Raw genomic sequence first — 23,659 nt, forward strand, 5'->3', positions numbered from 1 at the left:
CCCGCAGACTGAACTCAACCAAAAAGCTGAGGCAGAATCAGAAAGGTCCTGAAGGGCCCTGCTGGGACCTGGCACCGCTTCAAACAGTTCCTGCAAAGAGCCCCAGATGTAAAGCACAGGCCTGGTAGTTTCCCTGCTGCCTGGGAAAAAAGCCTTACTGGTGCTTTGTTCACTCAGTGTTTTGTACAGCTGGCTGATGCAGCAGCGATTGCTTCTGTGGAGTGATGAGGCTCCACTTGGATTGTAGACTGTTTTATATGACACTATTAGCCCGTTATAGCATATTTTCCCAATCATGACTCAGATCAGTTGTTGAAAATACAGTGTTGTCCTTGTGTCCTGTCTGTATAATTTATAGACTAACAATAAACCTCAAAGTAAGAAGACTCTGCTGTGTGTTTCCTGGGGTTAGTGCCTTTTCTGGTCTGGGGGAGGAAGGAGGTACCTTTCGCTTGTTGTTAATGCTTTGGGAGGGGCTGGCTGCACGCTCAGAAAACTGACATGATGAGGCACAGAATGGGGAGTTAGCAGATCGGGGCTCTGTTCCCAGCTCTGACACCAATTCATTGTGTGACCTTAGGAAAGTCTCTTAACCTGTCCGTGCCATGGAGATAACTACACTTACCCATCTGCATGAAGCACTTTGAGATCTATGGATGAAAAGCTCTCTGGAAGAGCAAGGTCTGTTAATTATAAAATGTCTCTGACATTAAAGGAAATAGTTGGTGAGCCAAAGCCCCTCCACGTTTCCTGGGCCTGAGCCTCAGCTGGTGTCAACTGGTGCAGCTCAGCTGACTTCAGTGGAGCTGTGCTGACTTTCACCATTCATGAGGGCCTGGCCCATCATGAATCCATTCACAGTGCCTGGCTGAGAACTTCACCTTGGATTAGAAAAATCGGTATATTTTAAAAGCAAGAAGTTAAATTCCTGATGATAACACCAGACTGGCTTTTAATTGCACAGCGCAGAGCTAAAAGAGACTGCAAGCATCTAACTGCACAACACAGCATAGCTAACAACCAAGGCAACACCAGCTATTAGTCACCAGATCTGACATATGCAATGAGGTGATAAAGACAGCACCATAACCAGTATTGCTACAGCAACAATTATGCAAAGGATTCTCTTTTCCCCCTCCCCTTTCACTGACTGAAATCTGGCTAGCAGCTATTACAGTTGCAGGCTATATCACTTCACATTGTGATCTTATTATAAACAAGCACTTGCAGAAGATGCTGTCTTTCAGGTGAGACATAAAACAGAGGTGTTGACAACCTTTGGTCATCCCTTTTCCACTGCAGGTCCCCTCCTTCTTCCTACCTAACAGTCCTACTGTCTACCTGCTGTTGCCAGCTCTGGTTCCCTCTCTGATCACGTGGCAGTGTACCCCTAGGTGACCTGTCTGCTAATTGCCAGATCCTGGTCAAATAGCAGTCAGAAGGCAGGTCTTGTGGGGAATAAAAATTGTGGAGGGCCTCCTGAGAAAGAGGGACCAGCTTCAAACTAAAGTTTCAATCTACCCCACCTCTCAAAACCCTACTGGATACATTTACCAAGCCTGGGAAAACACCAATTATTTGAAATTGGCTCATTTTTCAGGTTTGAAAAGTAGGAATGTTAATCTTTTGATATCTGACCAAATTCCAATATTTATTCATTCACACTTGTTTCATGTTCCACTGATCAGGTTTCTGTAAGTATGAAATAATGATAATTGCACCATTAATTCAAAAATGTTAAACAGAACATGCACACAAATGTGCACAAACCTCAAACAACATACTCTACCCCAACATCTTTCCCATTTCCAACTCATCCCTCTGTCCAAGGACAAGCATGGGGAAACAGGTAAGTCTTTGATTTTGCCCATAAAGTCACCAAATCTGAGTTCAGATAGACACGGAGAAGGCCGTGCCATAAGCCCCTTCTATTAGTGTCAGGGGAGGGCTTGTGTCTCAAAGGATCACAGCCACTGTGGTATTGCACCAAGAGAGGTAATCCTTCCAGTAAGCTTGAACCCAAATCATTTAAGGTGTTGATTTTGACCTTTTAAAGGCCTAAACTTTATCCATGAAGATCAGATGAGCAATTTACATTCTGCCCCTCTAAAATCCCTCTGCAATTCCATTAGCTACTCCACACATTCAGTCCTGTGCTATTAAAAAATTGCCTCCTTCCACCCAAGCAATGTCTTCACTTCAGTGATGGGCAAATTCATTTGGAAACCATTTTGCAGTCAATTTTTAACAAAAAATGTCTATCTCGATGTCAATCATAATTTAGTTGTGTACATGACTCATTGTCACTTACACAAGTGATGGGATAAAAGACTTTGAAAAGATTGTTGTCCTAAGCCAGAGCTGAATCAAATAGTTTTAATTATGTAACTTAACACCTTACATTGAATAAGTGCTGTACAAACTGTGACTAATTAATCCTCACAATAACCTTGCTAAGTAGGTCTGTATTACCCCCTTTTTATAGACCTAAGGCGGCAAGATTGCCAACCCTCCAGGGTTGCCCTGGAGTCTCCAGGCATTATCTTTAATTAAAGATTATGTCATGTGATGAAACCTCCAGGAATATGCCCAACAGAAACTGGCAACCCTAATAAGGCCTGATCCAAAATCCAGTGAAGTAAACGGAAAGACTGCCACTGATTTAATGGGGTTTGGATTAGGTCCATAGTGGGGATAAGTGACTTGATTAAGGTTCCATAATGAGTCAATATCAGAGCCACTTTTAGGGTTGCCAACTTTCTAATCGCACAAAACCAAACACCCTTGCCCTGCCCTGCCCCTGCTCACTCCATTCCTCCTCCCTCCATTGCTCACTCTGCCCCATCCTCAGTTGTTCATTTTCACTGGGCTGGAGCAGGAGGTTGGAGTATGGGCTCCAGCTGGGGGTGCGGGCTCCAGGGTGGGGCCAAAATGAGGGGTTCAGGGTGTGGGAGGGGGCTTTCGGCTGGGGCAGGGGCAAGGGAGGGGGTGAGGGCTCTGGCTGGAGGTGCATGCTCTGGGATGGTGCCAGAGATGAGGCATTTGGGGTCCAGGAGGGGGCTCGGGGCTGGGACCAAGGAGTTTGGAGTGCAGGAGAGGGTTCGGGGTGGGGGGCTCCAGGCAGCACTTACCTCAGGCGGCTCCTGGGAAGCGGCTGGCATGTCCCTCCAGCTCCTAGGCAGAGGCATGGCCAGGCAGCTCTGAGCGCTGCCCCTGCCCACAGGCGCTGCTCCCACAGCTCCCATTGGCTGCGGTTCCCAGCCAATGGGAGCTGTGGAGCTTGTGCTCGGGGCAGGGGCAGCGTGTGGAGTGCCGCCACTAGGCTTAGGAGCCGAAGGGACATGCCAGCCACTTCCCAAGTAGGAAGCCTTCAGCCTCACGCCAACCAGACTTTTACCTGCCCTGTCAGCAGTGCTGACCGGATCCACCAGGGTCCCTTTTCCACTGGGTATTCCGATAAAAAAACGGACATCTGGCAGCCCTAGCCACTTTGAAGTCAGGAGTTCCTGGTTTCCAGTCTAATATTTAATCCACTAGACCAGTGGTCTCCAAACTTTTTTGATCGCGCACCCCCAGGAAAAAAAAAATTGACGCAGGCGTGCCGCCGAAGAAAAAAGAAGGGAGGAGCTGCTATGTAGAAGAGCTGCCGCAGGCGCTCGCCTCCTGCCGCCGCAGAACCAAAGGTAGAAGAGCTGCTGGTGACGTGCCGGCAGCGCTTCTCCTGCCACACACCCCCAGGGATGGTCTTGCGCACCCACTTTGGAGACCACTGCATTAGACCATGCTACTTTATGCAACTCTTAACTTGTCTAATATAATCAAGTTGGCGAAAGTCGTGAGAGATATTAGAGAAAATAAACTATGAGTATAACTTGGGTGTTGACCTGTAGGGCACACTATGAGGTCGATCTATATAGCCAAAGTTCTGGGGGGAGAGAGTCACAATAATGAGGACTGATGTTTGGGGAGAAGAGGCTATTGGTTGGATTTGATTTATTGCAGCTGGTAATTTTTTTGTCTTGGCAGTAAGATGTGGAGGTGGTCTGTTTTGTATGACTGTATTCTAATTTTTGGCAAAGACCTAGGGCTCTGGATAGGCACTTTTAAAATATATTCTAATTTGAAATACATAGGTGCTGAAATATTATGGGGAAGAGTTCCATAGAAATACCTATTAATTAATTACTTATGCAGAGTGTATGTGTTGGAGGATATTATTAGAGTTCTACTTTCTTTTCTAACTTTTTAAAAGTGAATTAAATTCTGGTGAAAGGCCCCAGACCAATAGCCTTAGAGACCACTGTAAATCGACAGAAGAGATTACAGCACAGACACCAGACCTACATTTACCATAGAGTCACAACAAAGCCAGCTGATCTGGAAGGAGTACTAGAACAGTCAATACAGACACAGACTAAGAAGTACAGCAAGAGCCTAACAACCAAGCAAATAGGGTGCATGTGTATGAAAATAAGAAAACACAGGAACACTTACTGTAGAGGGTCATATCCCATCCATATATTATTCATGGTACAAGAACTCATGCACAATGTACTATTTAGGGTTGCTAATTTTGGTTGGGCATATTCTGGGAGGTTTCATCACGTGATATGTTCTTTAATTAAAGATTAATCTTTAATTCCTGGAGACTTCAGAACAATCCTGAGGGCTGGCAACCCTAGTACTGCTCTCTGCATGAGGGCTTGTAAATTTGTAATATAACCAGATGCTTTTCAACAGCAGCCTTCCTAGAAGTATCTTCTGCTCCCTGGAGACCCTTAAGGTGATCTGCTGCCAGGGGTCTTAGCAGAGCTCAGCAGAAAAAGGCGACACTGCTCTGGGGCCAGAACACACTTTTATTTTTTAAACTGAATGCAAAAAAAGAAAAATTACTTTAAAAGCTAGTGCTATGTTACAGTAGCACTGGTGCCTGGCAGGATGGGTTCTCTTGATGCAGTATAGACCAGGGGATGGTTATTGAGGAGCCAGCCTGCTGGGGTGCTGGAACAATTTTTATAGTGGGGGTGCTGATGATGGAACCAAGTATTTGGTGTATGTTATTACTACTTCAAGCCAGGGGTTGCAGCAGCACCTCTAGTTCCAGCACCACTGCTAGCCTGGGTCACTATACTTCTGGCAGCTGGCAGGAGCGGACAGGCCACATCAGAGCAGTATGAACCAGGAAACAGGGACTGAGACCACTTAGTGTTACTACAGCACTTGGCAGTATCGGTGTGGTATGGACCAGGGGATACTTATTGAGGAGCCAGCTTGTGTGACTATGGCACTGGGGCCCAGCACAACAGGCCATATCAGTGCACTATAGACCAGGGAACAGTTATTGAGCAGCCAATTTACATTACTGCAGCACTGGGGCCCAGCAGAATGACCCATATTGGAGCAGTATAGACTAGGGGATAGTTATCTAGGGGCCAGATTGTATTATTGTGGCACTGGATCCCAGCAGGATGGGCTGTATTGGTGTAGTATGGACCAGAGGCAATTTACCGAGGGGCAACTCTGTGTTACTAGGGCACTGGGGCCCAGCAGGATGCGCCATACCAGTGTATGGACCAGGGGACAGTTATCCGGGGCAGTCTGTGTTACTAAGGCCCAGGGGACCAGCAGGACGAGCCATATCAGCACAGTAGGGACTAGGGGACAGATATCTGGGGGCAGTCTGTGTTACTAAAGCCCTGGGGCCCAGCAGGACGGGCCATATCGGCACAGTAGGGACCAGGGGACTGGGCCCAGGTTACTGCAGCTGTTTACAGGCCTGATCTGCGCTGGCTGCGCCCTGTGGCTGCCCTTTGACTCCCTCAGGCCCAGGCCCCCTGCAGCGATGGGCGGCTGCCCAGCGGATCCGACCCCAGAGGGCTGATAGCTCCGCCCGCCCACCACGGGTCGGGTCGCGTCGCAAAGACAGAGCCACGTGCAGAGGTATGAGCACCCACCTCGCTGCCCCGCGCCCGGCCCAGAGCGGCTCTGCCCGGCCGCCATCTTACCCCCTCCCCTCCACTTGTCACTTCCCTCCAGTCGGGTTTTCGCGCCAAACGGCGCCTGACCACACGGGAGGGCGGGAAGGGGGCGGGGCTTCAGCGCCTCCTCCAATCCTCTTCCGTCTCCATGGCGACTCCCCGCTCGCTTCCGCTTCGGGCTGGACGAGGCGGAACGGCGCCGGGCCAATCACCGGCGTCAAGCTCCAGACTGGCCAATAGGGGCGCGCGTCTCCTACCTGGGTAGAACGTGTCTTCATCCCGCTCCCCTCCGCCTCCTAGTTTTGCCGCGAAAACCGGCTGGTCCGCGCGTGTCCGCTGCTGGGGCGATACGAGGTGACTGAGCCGGGGTGGGGGCTGATGCGGGGGAGCGGCGCGGCGGCCCTGGCGGGAGACTGGGGGGGGGCGAATCAGGAGATCGTGGGGGGCGGTGAGGGTCGGATGGGGGAGGCCCCCGCGGGCTAGGCTGTGGGGGGGGGGTCGGATGCGGGATTCCCCCCCGCCCGCCCGCCCGGCAGTTGGATGGGGAGTGGGGGGTAGATGGGGGTTATTGCGGGGGGGTGTCAGACCGGAGCGCTCTCTGGGGAGGGAGCTGGGCTAATTTATCCCCCTCTCCGCGGCTTGCTCAGGGCGGCGGCGCAGTCTTCGCCATGTCCGGTTTTGATGATCCCGGCATTTACTACAGCGACAGCTTTGGGGGCGACCCGGTGGCAGATGAGGGCCAGGTCCGGAAATCCCAGCTGCAGAGGCGGTTCAAGGAGTTCCTGAGGCAGTACCGGGTGGGCACGGACCGGTCTGGCTTCACCTTCAAATACAGGTGCTGCTGAGGCAGAGAGGGAATCCCTCCAGCCAGCTCTGCCTTTAGCTGTCCACCTTCTCTTCTCCCTTTGGAGGGACAGCTGTTCACTTTCCTTCTAGTTTCAGAGTAGCAGCCGTGTTAGTCTGTATTTGCAAAAAGAAAAGGGGGACTTGTGGCACCTTAGAGACTAACACATTGATTTGAGTATAAGCTTTCATGAGCTACAGCTCACTACGTGCCTCCGGTGAAGTGAGCTGTAGCTCACGAAAGCTTATGCTCAAATAAATTGGTTAGTCTCTAAGGTGCCACAAGTCCTCCTTTTCTTTTTCCTTCTAGTGTGTGTCCAATCTAAATAATCGTTAGCGTTTACATAGTGCTTTCACCTGTAGCTCCCAAACAGCTTTTTGCTGGATTGTCAGTGTCATCATGGCTGTTTGTGCAGGTGGGGAAACTCAGGCACCAAGAGGTGTAGTGATTTCCCTGGGATCACACAGCAGGCCAGTGACAGAGCAGGGAATGAAACCTGGTTCTCTACACTCCCTGTCCAGTGCCCCATTCACTGGATTATGCTGCCCTCCATGGCCTGCGCTGCAAAGTTTGGCTCTAGATCTGAATTTCAAGTCCCCAGTTTCATGTTTCAGGGTGTTTAAATCTGGGGTTTAGTTTGGGGTTTCTCTTGATTGTAAATCAGTAATGGGTTTTTATCCCATGTGTTTTGAGGTCTGTGAGGATCCCTGTGTGGATTAAATGTATTTCTACTTCGTATATTTTTAAACTGCAAGGTCTGTGATTCCTTTGTTTATAGAACAAGTGCTGAATTATCTGCAGGATGCAGGGAAATAAACAATGGGCACAGATCACCCAAGAGACTGCGAAATAACCAACTATCCATCTTTTATTTCCCTACATCCTGATTTTTAAGGTGAACATCAACAACTGTTATGACATAATTTGGGTGTGATGGACCGTATCATTTGCGCTTGAAGCATGTGAACAGTCTATGTAACTCCGATAGCACATTGGCACTAAACGTTATGTGTACCATTGGGGCCAGAGCTGGGCCAGGTCTGGTTCCATTTGAACACAATTTTAGAAAGTGGATTTGAATGCCCTGGGAAAAATCTGCCCAGCAGTCTCCATTTCCTCTGTATCCCTTATGGAGCTCTTGTCACTTTCCCGGATCACGTTCCTTTCCAAGGAGCCTACAAAACCTGTCCATTCTGCTTCCACCTTAGCCCGGTCATTCTGAACAATTTATAGGGTGGTGACTGGGTCCCTTCTGTGGTTGTTCCTTGCCCCTAGGCTTGCTGACTACATGCATTTGCTAAGATTTGCATGATGTTTTCTGCCCTTCAAGCCTTACTCTTGTTCTCTTGCAGGGATGAGCTCAAACGGCATTATAACCTGGGCCAGTACTGGATCGAGGTGGAGATGGAGGACCTGGCCAGCTTTGATGAGGACCTGGCAGACTACCTGTACAAGCAGCCTGCAGAGCACCTGCAACTGGTAAGTATGGGGGATACCATGGAAAGGAGGACATGGAGGACTACTGTAAGAGTAGTCTTAGAACTGGCGTACTGCCAGCTAATCATGGGCAGTCAGGTAACCACAATAGCCCCGAGGATTCTTCTTGGTGTGAATGGCAACTTGAGCTGTGTTGTTGCCTCCCCAGCTGGAGGAAGCGGCAAAGGAAGTAGCAGATGAGGTCACCCGTCCTCGCCCAGCAGGGGAGGAGACACTTCAAGACATCCAGGTCATGCTGAGGTCAGATGCCAATGCAGCCAATATCCGTAGTCTGAAGGTGAGCTGAATCCACTCATAGTATGGAGCAGTGGGGACAGGAATTGTCCACTGGTGGATTTGACTGTGGCGAGAGCTGCTAGAACCAGATGACTTGCTCAAGGCTTAGCTGGGGGGAGGGGGGCTGGGTTGGATAAATGGTTTGGGTTTTGACCCATCTCTGATCTGTTTATCAGGATGACACTGTACGAGACAACGCGTATTTGACTTACTACGCTTGATGGGACTCGTTAGTCTTAGGGCTGCTTTACACACAGTTGTTGTAACACTTGAACATTGATTTGAGCCGATATAGTTAAAGCAGTACATCCCCTTAGCGTGGCTACATTAATGCCGGTATAAAGGTGCTTATATTGCTATAGCTAATCCCATAAATTTAGGAGAATAAGCTATACTGGTACAAGGCACCTTTATGCAGGTATATCCATGTCCATGCTAGAGGATGTACCAATGTAACTACTTCAGTAAAATATCCCCTTCCCCCCAGTTGAAGTACTTAAATTGATACCAAATGTGTGTATACCAGGTCTTTATAGCTCTGGTTACTGTTTTGATGGCAAGGTGTCAGTGGATGGGTATTCTGATCTGTCTGTTCATTAGGTGGTGAGAATTATTTCTGCATCTCTGAGGGTCTTTCTGGGGAACACTGCTTTCTTCACCACAAACTTCTCTCTGATCAACACAATGCAAAATGCTGCAGGAAGAGACATGGCTATCGAATAATGAAGTTTCTTGTTAAAAACAACACAGCCCCTTCCCTGTGGTCTGTGGCTGTGCAGTGCCATCTGCTTTGTCTGCATTGGGGGAATGGCTGCTTCCCTGAGATGCACACCGCAGCTTTGAGCCCTAATGCATTACAGGAGAAGGGCGCAGGCCCTTGTGAGGAGGGAGAGCGAGGAGGGGTTCAGCAGAGCACTGTTAAGATGACACTCATAGCACATACTAAAATCCACTATTTCATTTGCAAAATGGAACCAAGGAGAATAACCAACCTGGTAGGCTATTGTATGGATCCAAACTGCTGACCTAAAATATTCTGTGGGGGAGGTGTGTGTTGTGAGGATGGCCATGGTCATTCCATACACTCCTCCTCGATTGCCTGTATGGGCAGCTTTCCCCATGTTTCCCACGAAGCATCATACCCATGATCCTGGCTGCTTTGTGCGTGAAGGCTGCTGCATTTCTCCCCTCCCTTCTCTTCCCCCTGCCCTCTCTACCATGTTGGGGTTTCCCTTCTTCCTGTGTGAGACGTTTTCTTTACCACCCTCAACCTCTCCTTCCTCAGTCTGACCAGATGTCCCATCTGGTGAAGATCCCCGGGATCATAATTGCTGCAACTGCTGTGAGAGCTAAAGCCACCAAGATCGCCATCCAGTGCCGCACCTGCCGTAACACCATCAGCAACATTACCGTGCGCCCCGGCCTGGAGGGTTACGCCCTGCCCAGGAAGTGTAATACGTAAGCAGTGGGAGTCCTTTGAGGAATTCTCGGGGGGGGGAGACCAAATTCCTACTCTGTCTTCCTGGAAGTCCCCCTGGCAGTGGATGCTGCATGAGTAGGTCTCACCTAGTGCTCTGTGCTGGGATCTCGGGGACGGTCATCCCTAAGTCGGTGGTGACTAAGTCAGTTGAGCTGTGAGTTGAAGGCTTTGCCAGGTCTGCATGTGTTGGGGGTTAGGGTGGTTAAGGCCAAATGTTAGCTACCAGAGTAGCACAACCATACTGAAGTGCGGTCTCTGCCCAACCCCGAGCTTAAATTAAAGGGAGCAGTCACACACACACTTCCCTCCCTCAGGAACTCACCTTCCCCAAAAGTCCTCTCACTGCCTTCACAGAATCACAAAAGTCCTTAAGTACCTCCTGAATACCAATGGGCTGCTCACCTGGCCTGAGCTTTAAAAATAGATGGTCCTTGTCTCCAAGAGCTTCCAGTCGAAAAAGACTGGCTTTTTACTAATACTTCTAATTGCTCAGTCACCAGACAACACATACCATTCGGGGGGTGGGTGTGTGTAAAGATAAATGAAATGCCCTGCTAGGTCATCTGGTCCATGTAATTAATTAATTACCCTCCCCTGTCCCCAGTGAGTGCATTGTTCCTTACAGTGAGTCAGATTGTGATACACTTTCTCACACTGCAGCTATGACTACACTACAGTTTATGTCGGCAGAACTTATGTCGCTCAGGGATGTGAATAAATCGCCCCCTGGGCGACGTAAGTTACACTGACGTAAGCGCCAGTGTAGACAGCACTATATTGGCAGGAGAGCTTCTCCCACTGACACAACTTCTGCCGCTCATGGAGGTGGTTTTATTATGCCGACGGGAGAACTCTCTCCTGTTGGCATAGAGCGCCTTTACCAGATGCGCTGCCGCGCTGTACGTGTAGACATGCCTTGAGTAATACCTTACTCCACATTATCCCCGTTGACTTCAGTAGGGCTGTTTTGGTGTAATGTAGCATTCGGCATGAATAAGCGGATCATGAAATGGCGCTATGCACTTAGGATGGGATTCCCAAAGCCACTGTTCCAAGGGATTTGGATGCCCAATTTCCATTATAAATGAACAGGAGCCGTGTGTGCCAATCTCTAGGCAGATGTCAAACCCACGAAAAAAATGCTGAAATTGGGCTTGTTTTTGGCTTAATTGGTTTGTGAGTTGCTTGTTGCTTCTTTTTTTGATTGGCTCCTGGCAAGCAGGGGCAAGGGAGGGAGAGAGTCAGGGGTGCACAGCAGGGCCACCACAGTCCCAGACTGCAGGCCAGGGGGATCTAGTCACATAGTGTTCGGGTTTGTAGGGATTGGCTTGGTTTGGCCTTTTTTTGAAATGGGATTAACTTGATTTTTGGCTTATTGTGAAAATCGGGGTGCTTATTTACCGTGTGAAAGTTGGCAACTGTGTCTCTAGGTACCTTTGGAAATCTCAGCTTTGGTTGAAAATGACTTCCACATCCCGTGGGGGACCGTAGACCCTGCTAACAAATCTCAGTGTCAGGATGTTTCCCTGCTATTTAGCATACAGTTTTCCTTTTATAGTTTATCCCACTAACCCTAACTAAACCTCCTTATACAACTGTAAATGGCTCTTCTCTTCCTTTGTGTTATAAACTTGTAGGCTTTTGTCCCCACTTAGTTGTTACTTACCAAGCTAAGCATATTTAAACCTCTCAAATCTTTCCACTTCAATCCATCATTTTTCCCTTAATCTGTTTTCTTTTTTCTGAGCTTTCCATTTTGCCTCCCTTTGTCTGTCTAGCTCTGCGGGGGCAGGGACTGGCTCTTGCTGTCTGTCTAAACAGCACCCAGTCCAATGAAGCCCTGATCTCAGTTGGGGCCTGTAGCATTACTCTTGTGCGAATAGCCTCCACCAGTTTGTCATGGTCTTGTCAGAATTCAGCATCACAGTCTAAGATGAGGTAGCTTTTCACTTACCAAATCTGCCCACTTTGGGAGCTTCTCTGGGGAGACTTTTCTGGGGGGAAGCTTATGTGTCACTAGGCAATGCTAAATAAAGGCAAAACTCAGCCTGTGTGTTTACAGGGCACTCTTCTCCATGGCATCACTGGATGCAAATAGAGCTTCCTGATGATCTCTCCTGAGTCCTAATGCCACTGACTAGCTTTCTAATGATCCGTTTCTTTAACATTCCCCCTTTGCTTAGGGAACAGGCTGGCCGCCCAAAGTGCCCCCTGGATCCATACTTCATCATGCCGGACAAGTGCAAGTGTGTGGACTTCCAGACCCTGAAGCTCCAGGAGTCTCCAGATGCTGTACCGCACGGGGAGATGCCCCGGCACATGCAGCTATACTGCGACAGGTAATACCAGTTTCCCTTGCTGCCTGTCCTGAGGGTTGTTTCAAGGAGAGTCAATGGTAGATCCAGCCATTTGCTGGATGAGGTGTTTATCTGGGTTTGGATGTGTGTGGGGGGCGCTCTCTTCTCCCCAGCTTTTTGCTGGGGGGAAGGATTGGTTGTGAATGGATATAAACAGGGTTTTGGAATCTTAGGTATGTAAATATGGATCAACTAACTCGCAACACTTCCATGAGGCTTAATAGTTTGCAAAGTGCTTTGAGATCCTTGGATCCTGTGTGCAAAGTTGCTCAGGTACCATCATGAAAGAAGAGGTAAACTGGAGCAGAAGAGGTTTTTCTTTTTTTCTGGGCTTGAGGTGAAGATGGTGACTTTTGGTGTGTGGTTCCTTTATCCTGAGCAGCAGCTTCCCTGGTTCTCCAGTGCCGGGAATCTAAACCTCTTGTCTAAGTTTGGATGGGAAGGAGAGGAAGAGATGAAGGGGGTTTTCCCATCTTCAGTAGCCTTCCATCCCATTCCTTTCTTACACAGAACTAACACTCCTCTCCCCTTCCTCCTCTCAGGTATCTGTGTGACAAAGTCGTCCCTGGAAACAGAGTTACCATCATGGGCATCTATTCCATCAAGAAATCTGGCCAGACCAAGAGCAAAGGCCGGGACAACGTGGGAGTGGGGATCCGAAGCTCTTATATCCGTGTGGTGGGGATCCAGGTGGACACCGATGGCTCAGGTAAGACCTTACTTTGGTTTCCTCTCTGGCTCAGGTTATAACATGGAGTTAGAAAATCCTCCATTCTGAACAGCTGTTACCTGTGACCTCCAGCTAGTGATGCCATGGGCGAGAACTGCCTTTCTGTAGCAGCACACGTCCATCAATATCACTCATGTAGCAAAGGTCACAGACTGGTCCAGATGGGATATAGCATTAGTCCCAGGCTCCCTGTGTATATGCACTACTGCTTTCTTACACAGCTCTGCACTGCTTGTGCTCGGTAAAATTAAACAGGAAACCTCATCAGCTTTAAAAATCCAGCTCATGTTTCAAAAGCACGCTCAGTTTTTGTTCTGCTCCTGATTCTCCACCCACCCCCAAAGCATCAGGCATAGCTTCCTCCTCCTCCTCCAGATCCTCATTTTCCTCCCCCCTGGCATAAGTCAGGCCTCTTGATCCTTCTCCCCACATCCAGCAGTGATCCACGTCACTCTCCTCTTTGACTGTTGCTTGGTTGACATCAGCTGAACCAACTTTAGGTCTTACTTCTTTATTGCGGAACAAAACAAATGCTTCTACTCAGGGCTGCACTCTCAGGTTTCAATAGCAAATTCCAGTCCCTGCTGTGTATGGTTAACTCCGCTATCCTTTCCGTGTGAACTCGTAACAGTGTTACTAAAGTAGTTCCCAGACCTGCAGCTGTGCCAGGCAGGTGGATTCTGGAGAAAACTCTGGTGGCCAGCCAGGCTTGATCTAGGTTCATCTTTGCTGACAGATTCATTCAGTTTACTTCCCTCCACCCTTTCTAGGCCGCAGTTTTGCTAGCTCTGTGACTCCACAGGAAGAGGAGGAATTTCGCCATCTCACTTCCATGCCCAATGTCTATGAGACTATCGCCAAGAGCATTGCGCCCTCTATCTACGGCAGCACTGACATCAAGAAAGCCATCTCCTGCCTGCTGTTCGGAGGCTCCCGCAAGAGGTCAGGGAAATGAATCCAACTGGGCACAGTGGGAACACCAGTCATCTTCTTCTGGGATCAATCCTTCTGGGATCCTTTTTCTGTTTCCTAGAAGCAGAAAGTTGCATGTCAGTGATGGTTTTTGCTTGTGCATTGTCTAACCAGAACGCCCCTCACCTCCCCCCTCCTGCCTTTCTTTGCAGACTTCCGGATGGGTTAACCCGCAGAGGGGACATTAACCTGCTGATGCTGGGAGACCCTGGCACAGCCAAGTCCCAGCTCCTGAAATTTGTAGAGAAGTGTTCACCCATTGGGGTAAGTGTCCTACGTAACCTGGGTTACTACTTTACCATCAGGCAGAGACTTTGTATCAGGGTGAGTCAGTTTCTTTTTGCTTCATGTATCCTTGAGAATTGGAGTCAGTAGATGATTCCATTGATGGTTCATGGGGCAGAACAGAAGCCAGAGTGTGCTCTGCAGGGCTGATGAGCTCGTGGGCCTGTTGATCACAGTCAACAGCAGAGAAGTGGGCATAAGGAGTGGGCAAATAATGGGTCGGAACCGGACAGCACTTCTCACAGGGTCACTTTCTCAACCTAGCCATGATTTATTGGAATATTTAACTGGGCATATTTTCCCCAGCCTGTTGTCCAAGCTGGCTGAGCTGCGTATAACAAACTGAACTAAAGGGGAGGTTGGAAGATAAAGTGAAATAATTCTGATTGACTGCACCTGTCAGACACAGAGGTCCAAACTGAGATTGAGTGTGGAATTTTATTTCCATCCATGTTTTTCTGCTGTCTTCATCGACACTTGCATCCGGGCACCCTTCTTCCTCTTGAGTGAAACAAACATAACTCTGCAGCCCACTGAAGTGATCAAATAAGTTACCCTCTGTATCTAATAGCTGCATCATCGGCCTAGGAGCCCTCTAATGCTTTGTAACTACTTAGCCCAAACCCTGGCTAAATAAAGTCCCCTTACTCTGTACCTTGAAGGCTGTCAAGGCTGGATCTTAGTGTGTGTGTGTGTGTGCTGAGGAGGTACTTTCCAGGGCTCAATCTCATCTCGCAGCTGCTGGGTTGACCTGTAGCTATTGTGTGGCCGAGGTCACAACCCTGCGCTGGGTTTATTTCATTCCGGGGCCGAGTGAGGCAGACTCGGGGTTGTCGTGGTGCCTGACCTGCTGTCCTCTTCCTGTCCTTCCCTCAGGTGTACACCTCGGGGAAAGGCAGCAGTGCAGCCGGCTTGACAGCCTCCGTGATCCGAGACCCCTCTACACGGAGCTTCTTCATGGAGGGAGGAGCCATGGTCCTGGCGGATGGGGGAGTGGTCTGCATTGATGAATTTGACAAGGTACAGACATAGCACGCAGAGGGACAGGCCGTGCAATGTTCTCTGAGGGTGGTGGGAAGGGAGGGGCCATGGGGGGGAACTGCCACCTTCCCTCACCTGGAGGGAAATGTATGTGCTGCTACAGGAAGGGCAGGGAGTTCCCCTGGAGGGTGATGTTTTGTGCAGCAGTGTGGAAGGGCGGGGGTTGTTTGCGGTGGATGGAGACCTGTGCCTTATGTGGGAGGGCAGGAAAAGGAGCTGGCATCAGGAGGCAATTTGGAAGAGAAATCTCAGTTTGTGTGCATTAAAAATACGTGAAACATGAGTGTGCTGGAGGAGGAAACCATGCTGGCTACATGAGGCTGTCCTGCGAGCCCAGGCCTCAGAAAGGGATATTCAGCTGAAATCAAACAGGTATAAACTATTTTATTTTTCCCTCTCCACCCATTAACAAGATGCGGGAGGACGACCGAGTGGCCATCCACGAGGCTATGGAACAGCAGACCATCTCCATTGCCAAGGTGAGGTGCCAGCAAACGGCACTGGCCTCCAGCCTGTATCTAGCCCTCTGTGAAACTGCAGAGCTGCTGCTGAGACTGGGGGAATGTGGGGAGAGAAGAGGAGGGGTAGCTGTAGGGATAGGCCCCTGAATCCAGCTCAGGGCTTCTTGCGGAGCAGAGTGACCAGCTCTCATGGACCCAGGGGCCTTTGCCAGAAGGTGGCTGAGCCTCAAGGGTTGCCCTGGGTTCCCTGCGAATCACTGGTTTGACAGATTGTACGGTCTTTGGGGTTTGGAGGTACCGACTGCTCTGGTCTGGGAGCAGCAGGCCCTGCTCTGGGGCAATGTCCCTGTCCGAGAGAGCCTAAAGGAAATCATTCTCCGGTTCAGCATGAGTGGAACCAAACTCCCTGTCTTCCCTCCCAGCCACCCTTCCTGCTGGCAACTCTGCCATGCCCCTTGCCACTCAGACTCATGCCTCGGTGTAACTCCTGACTCCTCCCTCTTTCTCCTGCTGCCCTAAACTTGTGGCTTCTCCTATCGCCAGATCAAACTACTTCCCCGTACTGCATCTCCATGAGGCACCTGTTCCTCTCCATTGCCATCATTAAACTTGTGATGGGCCAACTCTCTCGAGCACGTCCGGGGTGCGCCCCGTGGCCTCTTCGCCTGTCTATACAGCACCTCTCATGCTGTTGGTGTTATGTATTAAATGTGGCTTCCACCGATGGGGGACTTTCGTTTAGGGAGGTCTTCCTCAAATGAGGCTCATGTGGCTGTGCTGTCCAAACCCCTATGGTTATCCTGCCAGCCTCCACCTCCCCCAGCAGGGACCCTTCCTTGGCCAACTGGACGCCACTTATGGGCCCTTATTTAAATGCTGGTATGTGTGAGGTTTCTTCAGGGCTCTGAGAACCAGAGATAGAAGAAATGGTTAAATAGCTTTCCCCTTCCCCACCCCCACCCCCTGCCATCCTGGGATGCATCCGTGTGATCCTGACATTGTACACTGCATTAGGAGCCAACAACATGGTTATTGTGTTGATGTGGGGCTTGACCTCCACTCCCCCTTCTATTTCTCATGCAGGCTGGTATCACAACCACTCTGAACTCCCGCTGCTCAGTCCTGGCTGCTGCCAACTCTGTCTTCGGGCGCTGGGATGAAACCAAAGGCGAGGAGAACATAGACTTCATGCCGACAATCCTGTCCCGATTTGACATGATCTTCATCGTTAAAGATGAGCACAATGAGGAGCGAGACGTGGTGAGGGCAGGCGGTGGGCTTGGTGTTGCGACTTGCCTGGGGTGGATAGGACACATGCAGGAGGATTAGCTGGGAGCAATGTTGGGGCAGAGGATTTGTGGAAGGGGACAGTGGAGGAAAGTGTCTGCCCAGCTCACCTCCCAAGTGTGTCCGGTACCAAGTGGGTTCTTTGGTTTGAAGTACCTTGCAATGGACCTGCTACCTGTTGCCCTTCTTTAGCAGGTCTGAGTACAGCTCAGCCACTTTGGGTCTAGGGAAAGGAAAGTAAATTTGGCAGGGACTGGAAGACAGAATTAAAGTTGTCTCCTGTGGTCCCAAACTCTGTGCACTTAAGCACTGTTGGGTCAAAACTTTAGAACAAAGCTTAAGGCCCATCTGTTCTCCTGACTTGCCCCAGATTAGAAGCGTGGAGTTGGCTTGTTCTCTTTTGCCCTGGTACCTGCAATGGGCAGAATTTCTCTCTGTAGCATTTGAAGGGCGGAAGGAATTCTGCTATCCACCTCTTCTCTGCACTGTTTCCAGACTCTGGCCAAACACGTGATGTCGTTACACGTGAGTGCCCTGACGCAGACCCAGGCAGTGGAGGGTGAGATTGAGCTGAACAAGCTGAAGAAGCTGATCTCCTACTGTCGAACGTAAGTCTGCAGCGACTCTCGGGTGACATGACGACTGGGCTGGGCAGCAGAACCATGGGCAGGCTGCAAAGCTTGCTGGGCACGTCCTGCTTGGTGCCATGCTGATGTGTTCTCTGCTGCTCTCAAACTCCTGCTGGGACTTATAGTTACGCTCAACAATTCTGGACCTGCTGCTGGGCCGGTCGCCTCCTTGAAGTGGCTTCACTTAGATGGGCCCAGTGTCAGACCTTTAATTCCTTAGTGGGGGCCGTCGGCACTCCTCCTCTACAGTCAGCCCCCAGCGTCTTGGGTCATTTCCACCCCTGGCTCTAGGGAGGGGCATGGTCACCTCTGAGGTTCTGTTTGAGATGCCAGCTGGGTAAATTCTCACCAGGGCCTGGATTTTCACAAAATCTGGCCTGGATTGCAGCGGCAGGGGAAGAGGCTCCACCACTGCACTGCATAGGTAGGGGGGTGCCACTATGTCTTTTCCCAAGTACCGTCTGGTTCATGGCGCTTCCCGTTCCCTTCTCACAGGAAGTGCGGCCCGCGCCTTTCGGCAGAGGCTGCAGAGAAGCTGAAGAACCGCTATGTCCTGATGCGCAGCGGGGCCCGCCAGCATGAGCGGGAGAGCGACCGCCGGTCCAGTATCCCCATCACCGTCCGGTGAGAGCACACGCCTGCCCGGGTGCAGGGAGGGACACAAAGGGGGTGGGAACCTAGAAGCTTGGGGTAATCCTACAAAGGGAATATGGCCAGCGCTGCACAAGCCCCCTGAGAATGGAATAGGCCCTGGGTGAGCCCAGGCCTGCACTGAGCTGGACCCTGTTTAAAGCCACCAGAGCGAAATACATGCTCTAAGGCTCTTCTGTAAGTGCTTCACTCCTAAAGATGGCTGCTCCCCTCTTCGCCATCTCGCCCTCTGCCCCCCCCAGCTGTCCTTACCTTCGCTGCCTTCTGCTGGCATGGGGATCATGAGGCTCCAGTGCAGGCTCTCACTCACGTGGGGTAGCGTCACACAGACCTGTGACTTCCACTGTTGAGAGCTTCACTGGAGGCAGCACCACTTAAGGGAAGGTGGCTAGGGCGGAGTAATGACCTACAGATACCAGAGCGTCTCCAGGCTGCACCTGGGTCTCACTCGTGGTGGGGGTGGAAAAGGAGAAGACTGCTCCTTCTGGCCAGAATTTCCCCCTCCCACCCATTTCCCTTCTCCCCCATTTTTAATGGATAACGGTGGCCTGAGCTAGCGGAGTGTCTGCTTAGTGGGAACTGTGCATCACTATCTAGTGGATGGGGAGGGCCCTGCCTTGGGTTAGGCGTTTCCCTTGGGTGGGAGTGGGAGTCATTGGGGAAAGATGTGGGATTCCTAGATCCCGAGGCCAGAAGGGATCATTGTGTTGCTCTAGTCTGCCCTCCTGTATAATGCAGGCCAGAGAACTTCCCCCAGAATAATTCCTAGAGCAAATCTTTTAGACAAACAGCCAGTCTTGATTTAAAAATTGCCAGTATGGAGAATCCACCACAGCGCTTGGTAAATCGTCCCATGGGCAAATTGCTCTCACATAAAAATTTACACCTTAATTCCAGTCTGTGTCCAAGCGCCCCACTCCCGTTAGATAGGATGGCAGTGTTCTGCTTTGCACAAGTGGGGGTGTCTGGGATGTGATGACCCTTCCCCAGCTGGTAAACGACTGTTTTACTCAGTGCTTCGGGATGTATGCAGCAGGCGGTGTGTGGAACGGAGGAATTTCCTGACCGAGGCGGGAAAGGGTTCTGGGGGAGTGGAGGCCCATGGTGACTTTGTTAGAAAGGGCTTCCCTGTGGTTCCCAGGCAGCTGGAGGCCATTGTGCGGATTGCAGAGTCCCTCAGCAAGATGAAGCTTCAGCCTTTTGCCACCGAGGGAGACGTTGAAGAGGCCTTGCGGCTTTTCCAGGTGTCCACACTCGATGCAGCCATGTCAGGCAGCTTGTCAGGTGAGGCCCTGAGCGATCTGTGTTTCCCCTCTTCCGCCCGGAAACCTCTTGCAGTGTAAATCATCTTTTTTGAGCCCACTCCCTTCTGATCAGAGTGTGGAAAATAAACCCCACCTCTCGGGGTGGGGGCCCACAAGGCAACCTAACCTGGTGCTTCTGGGTGGCTGTGGTGGTGACTCTCCTGGGCAGGCCAATGCACAGGGCTGCAGGTGCCCCTCATTCATTCTGTGGCAGGTGTCGTCCTGTCACTGTAGTCCAGGCAGAGGGTTAGTGTAGTGCCTAATGCTCCCATCTGAAGGGGGGCAGAGGGGGAGCGTGGACTCTCTCAAACTCCAGAGGAGGTGCTGAGTCTGGGTGTTTCCTGGTTCAGAACAGCAAGCCCGGGAGCTATGGGGGTGTGAGGGCTGGATGTCCAGCTCCCCCATATTTCCATGGGGAGTGATGGGAAGTAGCCCTTCGACCGTACTGTTCCTTTCGGAGACAGAGGCTTACCCAGGGGATTTGCAGCGCGGTGTCAGAATTCAGAAGTTGAGATGAGGAGGATTCAGTCTGGATGTTTTGCTATTCGGTCACCTTTTTGGCTTGCCAAGGGTTGTCCAGTCTCTCTTGCTTTTGTGGGGAGGGGGCGGCCTGAAGCTCGTGCAGCGTGAGCGAGGCCTTCGGAGGAGCAGGGGTCTCTAATCCAGTGTCGTCTCCTCTCTAGGAGTGGAGGGCTTCACGACACAGGAGGACCAGGAGATGCTGTCCCGCATTGAAAAACAGCTGAAGCGCCGCTTTGCCATTGGCTCCCAAGTGTCAGAGCACAGCATCGTCCAGGACTTCACCAAACAGGTGAGCCTAATGGGTGTAGCCCGTCCCTGGTGGGGACAGTCTGAAGGGCTGTGATACCGAGACCCTACAAGACAGCTATGGCTATGAGGACTCTTTCCTGAAATGTGGCCGGGCTCCTGCTGCTGCTTGTGTACCTTCCCAGTCAGCTGGGTGCCAGGGAGTGGTGTGAAACCAGGGAGGTGGGTGACTGTCTACGGCAGGGGTCAGCAACCTATTGCATGTGTGTCAAAGATGGCACACGAGCCGATTTTTAATGGCACGCTGCTGCCTGCCGGGTCCCAGCCGCCGGCCCCGCTCGGCCCACTGTCGAACCCAGGCCGGGACCCCAGCCGGCAGCAGTGTGCCATTAAAAATCCTGCCCGCCCCAGCCCGCTCTTTCCCCCCGCTCCCCATGGGGGCAGGGTAAAGAAGCTTGGTCCTGCTGGCTGCTGCTGCAGGGCAGGCAAGCTCCCCCCTCCCCTGCCTCTTCCCCCAGCGTGCTGGGTTCCTGCCCCTCCTCCGCTCCCTCCCTGTCGCCGATCAGCGGATGGCCCTTGCAAGGGAGGGGGAGAAGCAGAGCCGCAGCGCGCTTGCCGCTCCGGGGAGGAGGTGGAGAAGAGGTGGGAACGGGGCCTTGGGGAAGGGGGGGTGGAATCGGGGCATATCCCCTCAAGTCCCCTGCCGTGAGCCACTCTGGGCATGGAGCTGGGAGCACCCCCACGACACTAGCCCACACCCCCAGCCCTCTGCCCTGACTCCTGCACCCCCCACATTCCCACCCCCACCCTGAGCACCAAATGGGAGCGCGCGCACGCGCGCTCTCTCTCACACTCACACACACTCCTACCTGCACTCTCGCACCAAATGGGAGCTGCCCAGGTAAGCGCTCCACACCCAAACCTCCTGCCCCAACCCTGAGCCCCCTCCCTCATTCTAGCTCCTGGCCAGACCCTACATCCCAGCCTGCTCCTTCACCCCCAGCCCTGTGCTCAGTGCACTCCTACCCTCAGCTCAGTGCAGAGAGAAGAAGAGAATGGGCTAGAACCAGGGAGAAGGTAGGTACCCACTTTATATGGGCAGGGCCGGGATCCCAGACCAGCAGCAGGCTGAGCGGGCCCGGCAGCCAGGACCCTGGCTGGCAGGAGCTGACAGATGGAACCCCAGCCCGGCAGTGGGCTGAATGGCAGCGGGATGAGCCGCTCAGCCCGCTGCTGGTCTGGAGTCCTGGCCGCTGGCCCCACTCAGCCCGCTGCCGGTCTGGGGTTCTGGCTGCCAGCCCCTTGCCAGCCGGGGTCCTGGCCACAGGCCTGGCTCAGCCTGCTGCTGGCCTAGGTGAACGGCACCCCGGGCCGGCGGTGTAAGATCAGCATTTTAATTTAATTTTTAAATGAAGCTTCTTAAACTTTTTGAAAACCTTGTTTACATACGACAATAGTTTAGTTAGAGAGAGAGCTTCTAAAAACGTTAAAATGTATTATTGGCACGGGAAACCTTAAATTAAAGTGAATAAATGAAGACTTGGCACCCCACTTCTGAAAGGTTGCCGACCCCTGGCCTAGGGAATGCAGTAGGGGGTTCTCCATCCTGTGCAGCCCGACTGCCGTTCCAGCTCCTTCCACTGTTTCCACTGATATTGGAACAGTCAGAATTCCAATCGATGACGCAGAGAAGAGTTCATCCTGTATTACAAGCCCCTTCTCTATGTAAACGTCTGTCAGTCTGGAATGGCTTCAGTGTTTCTCACTGGGCTACGGTGAACTTTCCTGGGTGGGCTGCAGCACCCACAGCTCATGGCTGTACTGTGAAGGGCTCATATGGGATTGTCATTCTCCTGCACCTCTTTCTTCCAGAAATACCCCGAGCACGCCATCTACAAGGTGCTGCAGCTCATGATGCGGCGTGGTGAGATCCAACACCGCATGCAGCGCAAAGTCCTCTACCGCATCAAGTAATCTCGCTTCCTCACCTGCTTGCCGGTGGCCAAAACCATCCCAGGGGAGCCAGGGCCAGCTGCTGCGGATGAGGATGCTCCTGAGTTCCAGCAAGATCTTAATGAAGAAGGCCCTGTAGTGCTGGCTTCTCCTGTGCATGGAAGAAGCCTCCAGCTAGGCACCTAAATGGGAGGGCACCTCCGGTTTTAACCAGATTGATGGCAGGAAAGGCTGCTTGTCTTGTATCGCAGCTGCTCTGGGGAACATCATGATGACATTTTAATAAAACATTACAAAGCTTTTAGTTGCAATAAAACTTCAAATAAAAGATAACGTTGGTACCAATGGCTCTTGTGGCGCTTTGAAGAGAGCGGAGGGACAAGTTTCGTGACTATTTGGGATTCTCCATTGCCTTGTGATCTGTTCTGCTTTGCTCATGGCTATGCTGGGACTTCCATTTGCATCCCTTGGTAGCTGAGCCATTGGACACGTTTCCTCCCTCAAAATGGGCCTTCAGCCCTGTTGATTGAGGTCACACACACAAATGTAACTGCAAGGAGTGGCTTTCCAAGAAAGTTGATCTTTCCCATGAAACGTAAATCTCATTAGTGCAAAGGCACGTTACGCAGCCTGCAATGTTGGGTCGAGACGTGCTGGCAGCCCATCAGTAACTGACTAACCACCGGATCCTGTTGTTTCTCCCATTTCCCAACAGCAAAGAAGGAAATCTGTTGCTTCATACAAGAGGTGGCTTGTTAAGCCCTTCTTTCAGTGTCTAAATGTATGTAGCTGTCCTGGGAGGTACAGAGGCAACTGGCTTAGATTTCTGCTGCAGCCCCTGCCTATGTATTGAGGATCATCTCCTATCAGTACACATGGTGGCAGTCCTGATTCCACACACGCACATCACAATGGGTTTATCCTGCACATAGGATCTTTCAGTAAAGTTCTGTCCTAAGACAGTGTGGTAATACTGCATCTGACACAAATGGAGTGATAGGTCTCCGAGCAATCACTTGCTCCCAGGGCCAGCATAAATAGGGGTGAGAATCTTGAGTGCAAGACTTAAAGTCCTTGAGGAAGAGTTAGACTTCTAGCATTTTCAGAATAGAGACACCTTAGCAAGAAGGTTGTACCATAACCTAG

General features: G+C 51.2%; 1 protein-coding gene across 1 annotated transcript; it reads left to right on the plus strand.

Moving 5' to 3' along the window:
• The first annotated feature begins 6,235 nt into the window (after positions 1-6,235).
• Positions 6,236-22,868, plus strand: MCM5 (minichromosome maintenance complex component 5). Its single transcript, XM_074949892.1, has 17 exons — positions 6,236-6,332; positions 6,626-6,813; positions 8,175-8,301; positions 8,468-8,596; positions 9,881-10,053; positions 12,259-12,414; positions 12,975-13,141; positions 13,933-14,104; positions 14,287-14,398; positions 15,296-15,439; positions 15,874-15,939; positions 17,005-17,181; positions 17,704-17,816; positions 18,333-18,461; positions 19,630-19,772; positions 20,476-20,603; positions 22,433-22,868. Exons 2-17 carry the CDS (start codon positions 6,647-6,649, stop codon positions 22,532-22,534), a joined length of 2,205 nt encoding a protein of 734 aa, XP_074805993.1. The 5' UTR covers positions 6,236-6,332; positions 6,626-6,646; the 3' UTR covers positions 22,535-22,868.
• Positions 22,869-23,659: the final 791 nt, after the last annotated feature.

Source organism: Natator depressus, chromosome 1 (genome assembly GCF_965152275.1).
Source record: "Natator depressus isolate rNatDep1 chromosome 1, rNatDep2.hap1, whole genome shotgun sequence".
Taxonomy (NCBI): domain Eukaryota; kingdom Metazoa; phylum Chordata; order Testudines; family Cheloniidae; genus Natator; species Natator depressus.

What these genes read in the sequence shown, in the direction of transcription:
- MCM5 (XM_074949892.1), top strand. Translation starts at nt 6,647, where the DNA reads ATGTCCGGTTTTGATGATCCCGGCATTTACTACAGCGACAGCTTTGGG. An exon ending in CTGCAGAGCACCTGCAACTG is followed by an intron (nt 8,302 to 8,467) that starts GTAAGTATGGGG and finishes TTGCCTCCCCAG; the next exon opens with CTGGAGGAAGCGGCAAAGGA. An exon ending in CCAATATCCGTAGTCTGAAG is followed by an intron (nt 8,597 to 9,880) that starts GTGAGCTGAATC and finishes CTCCTTCCTCAG; the next exon opens with TCTGACCAGATGTCCCATCT.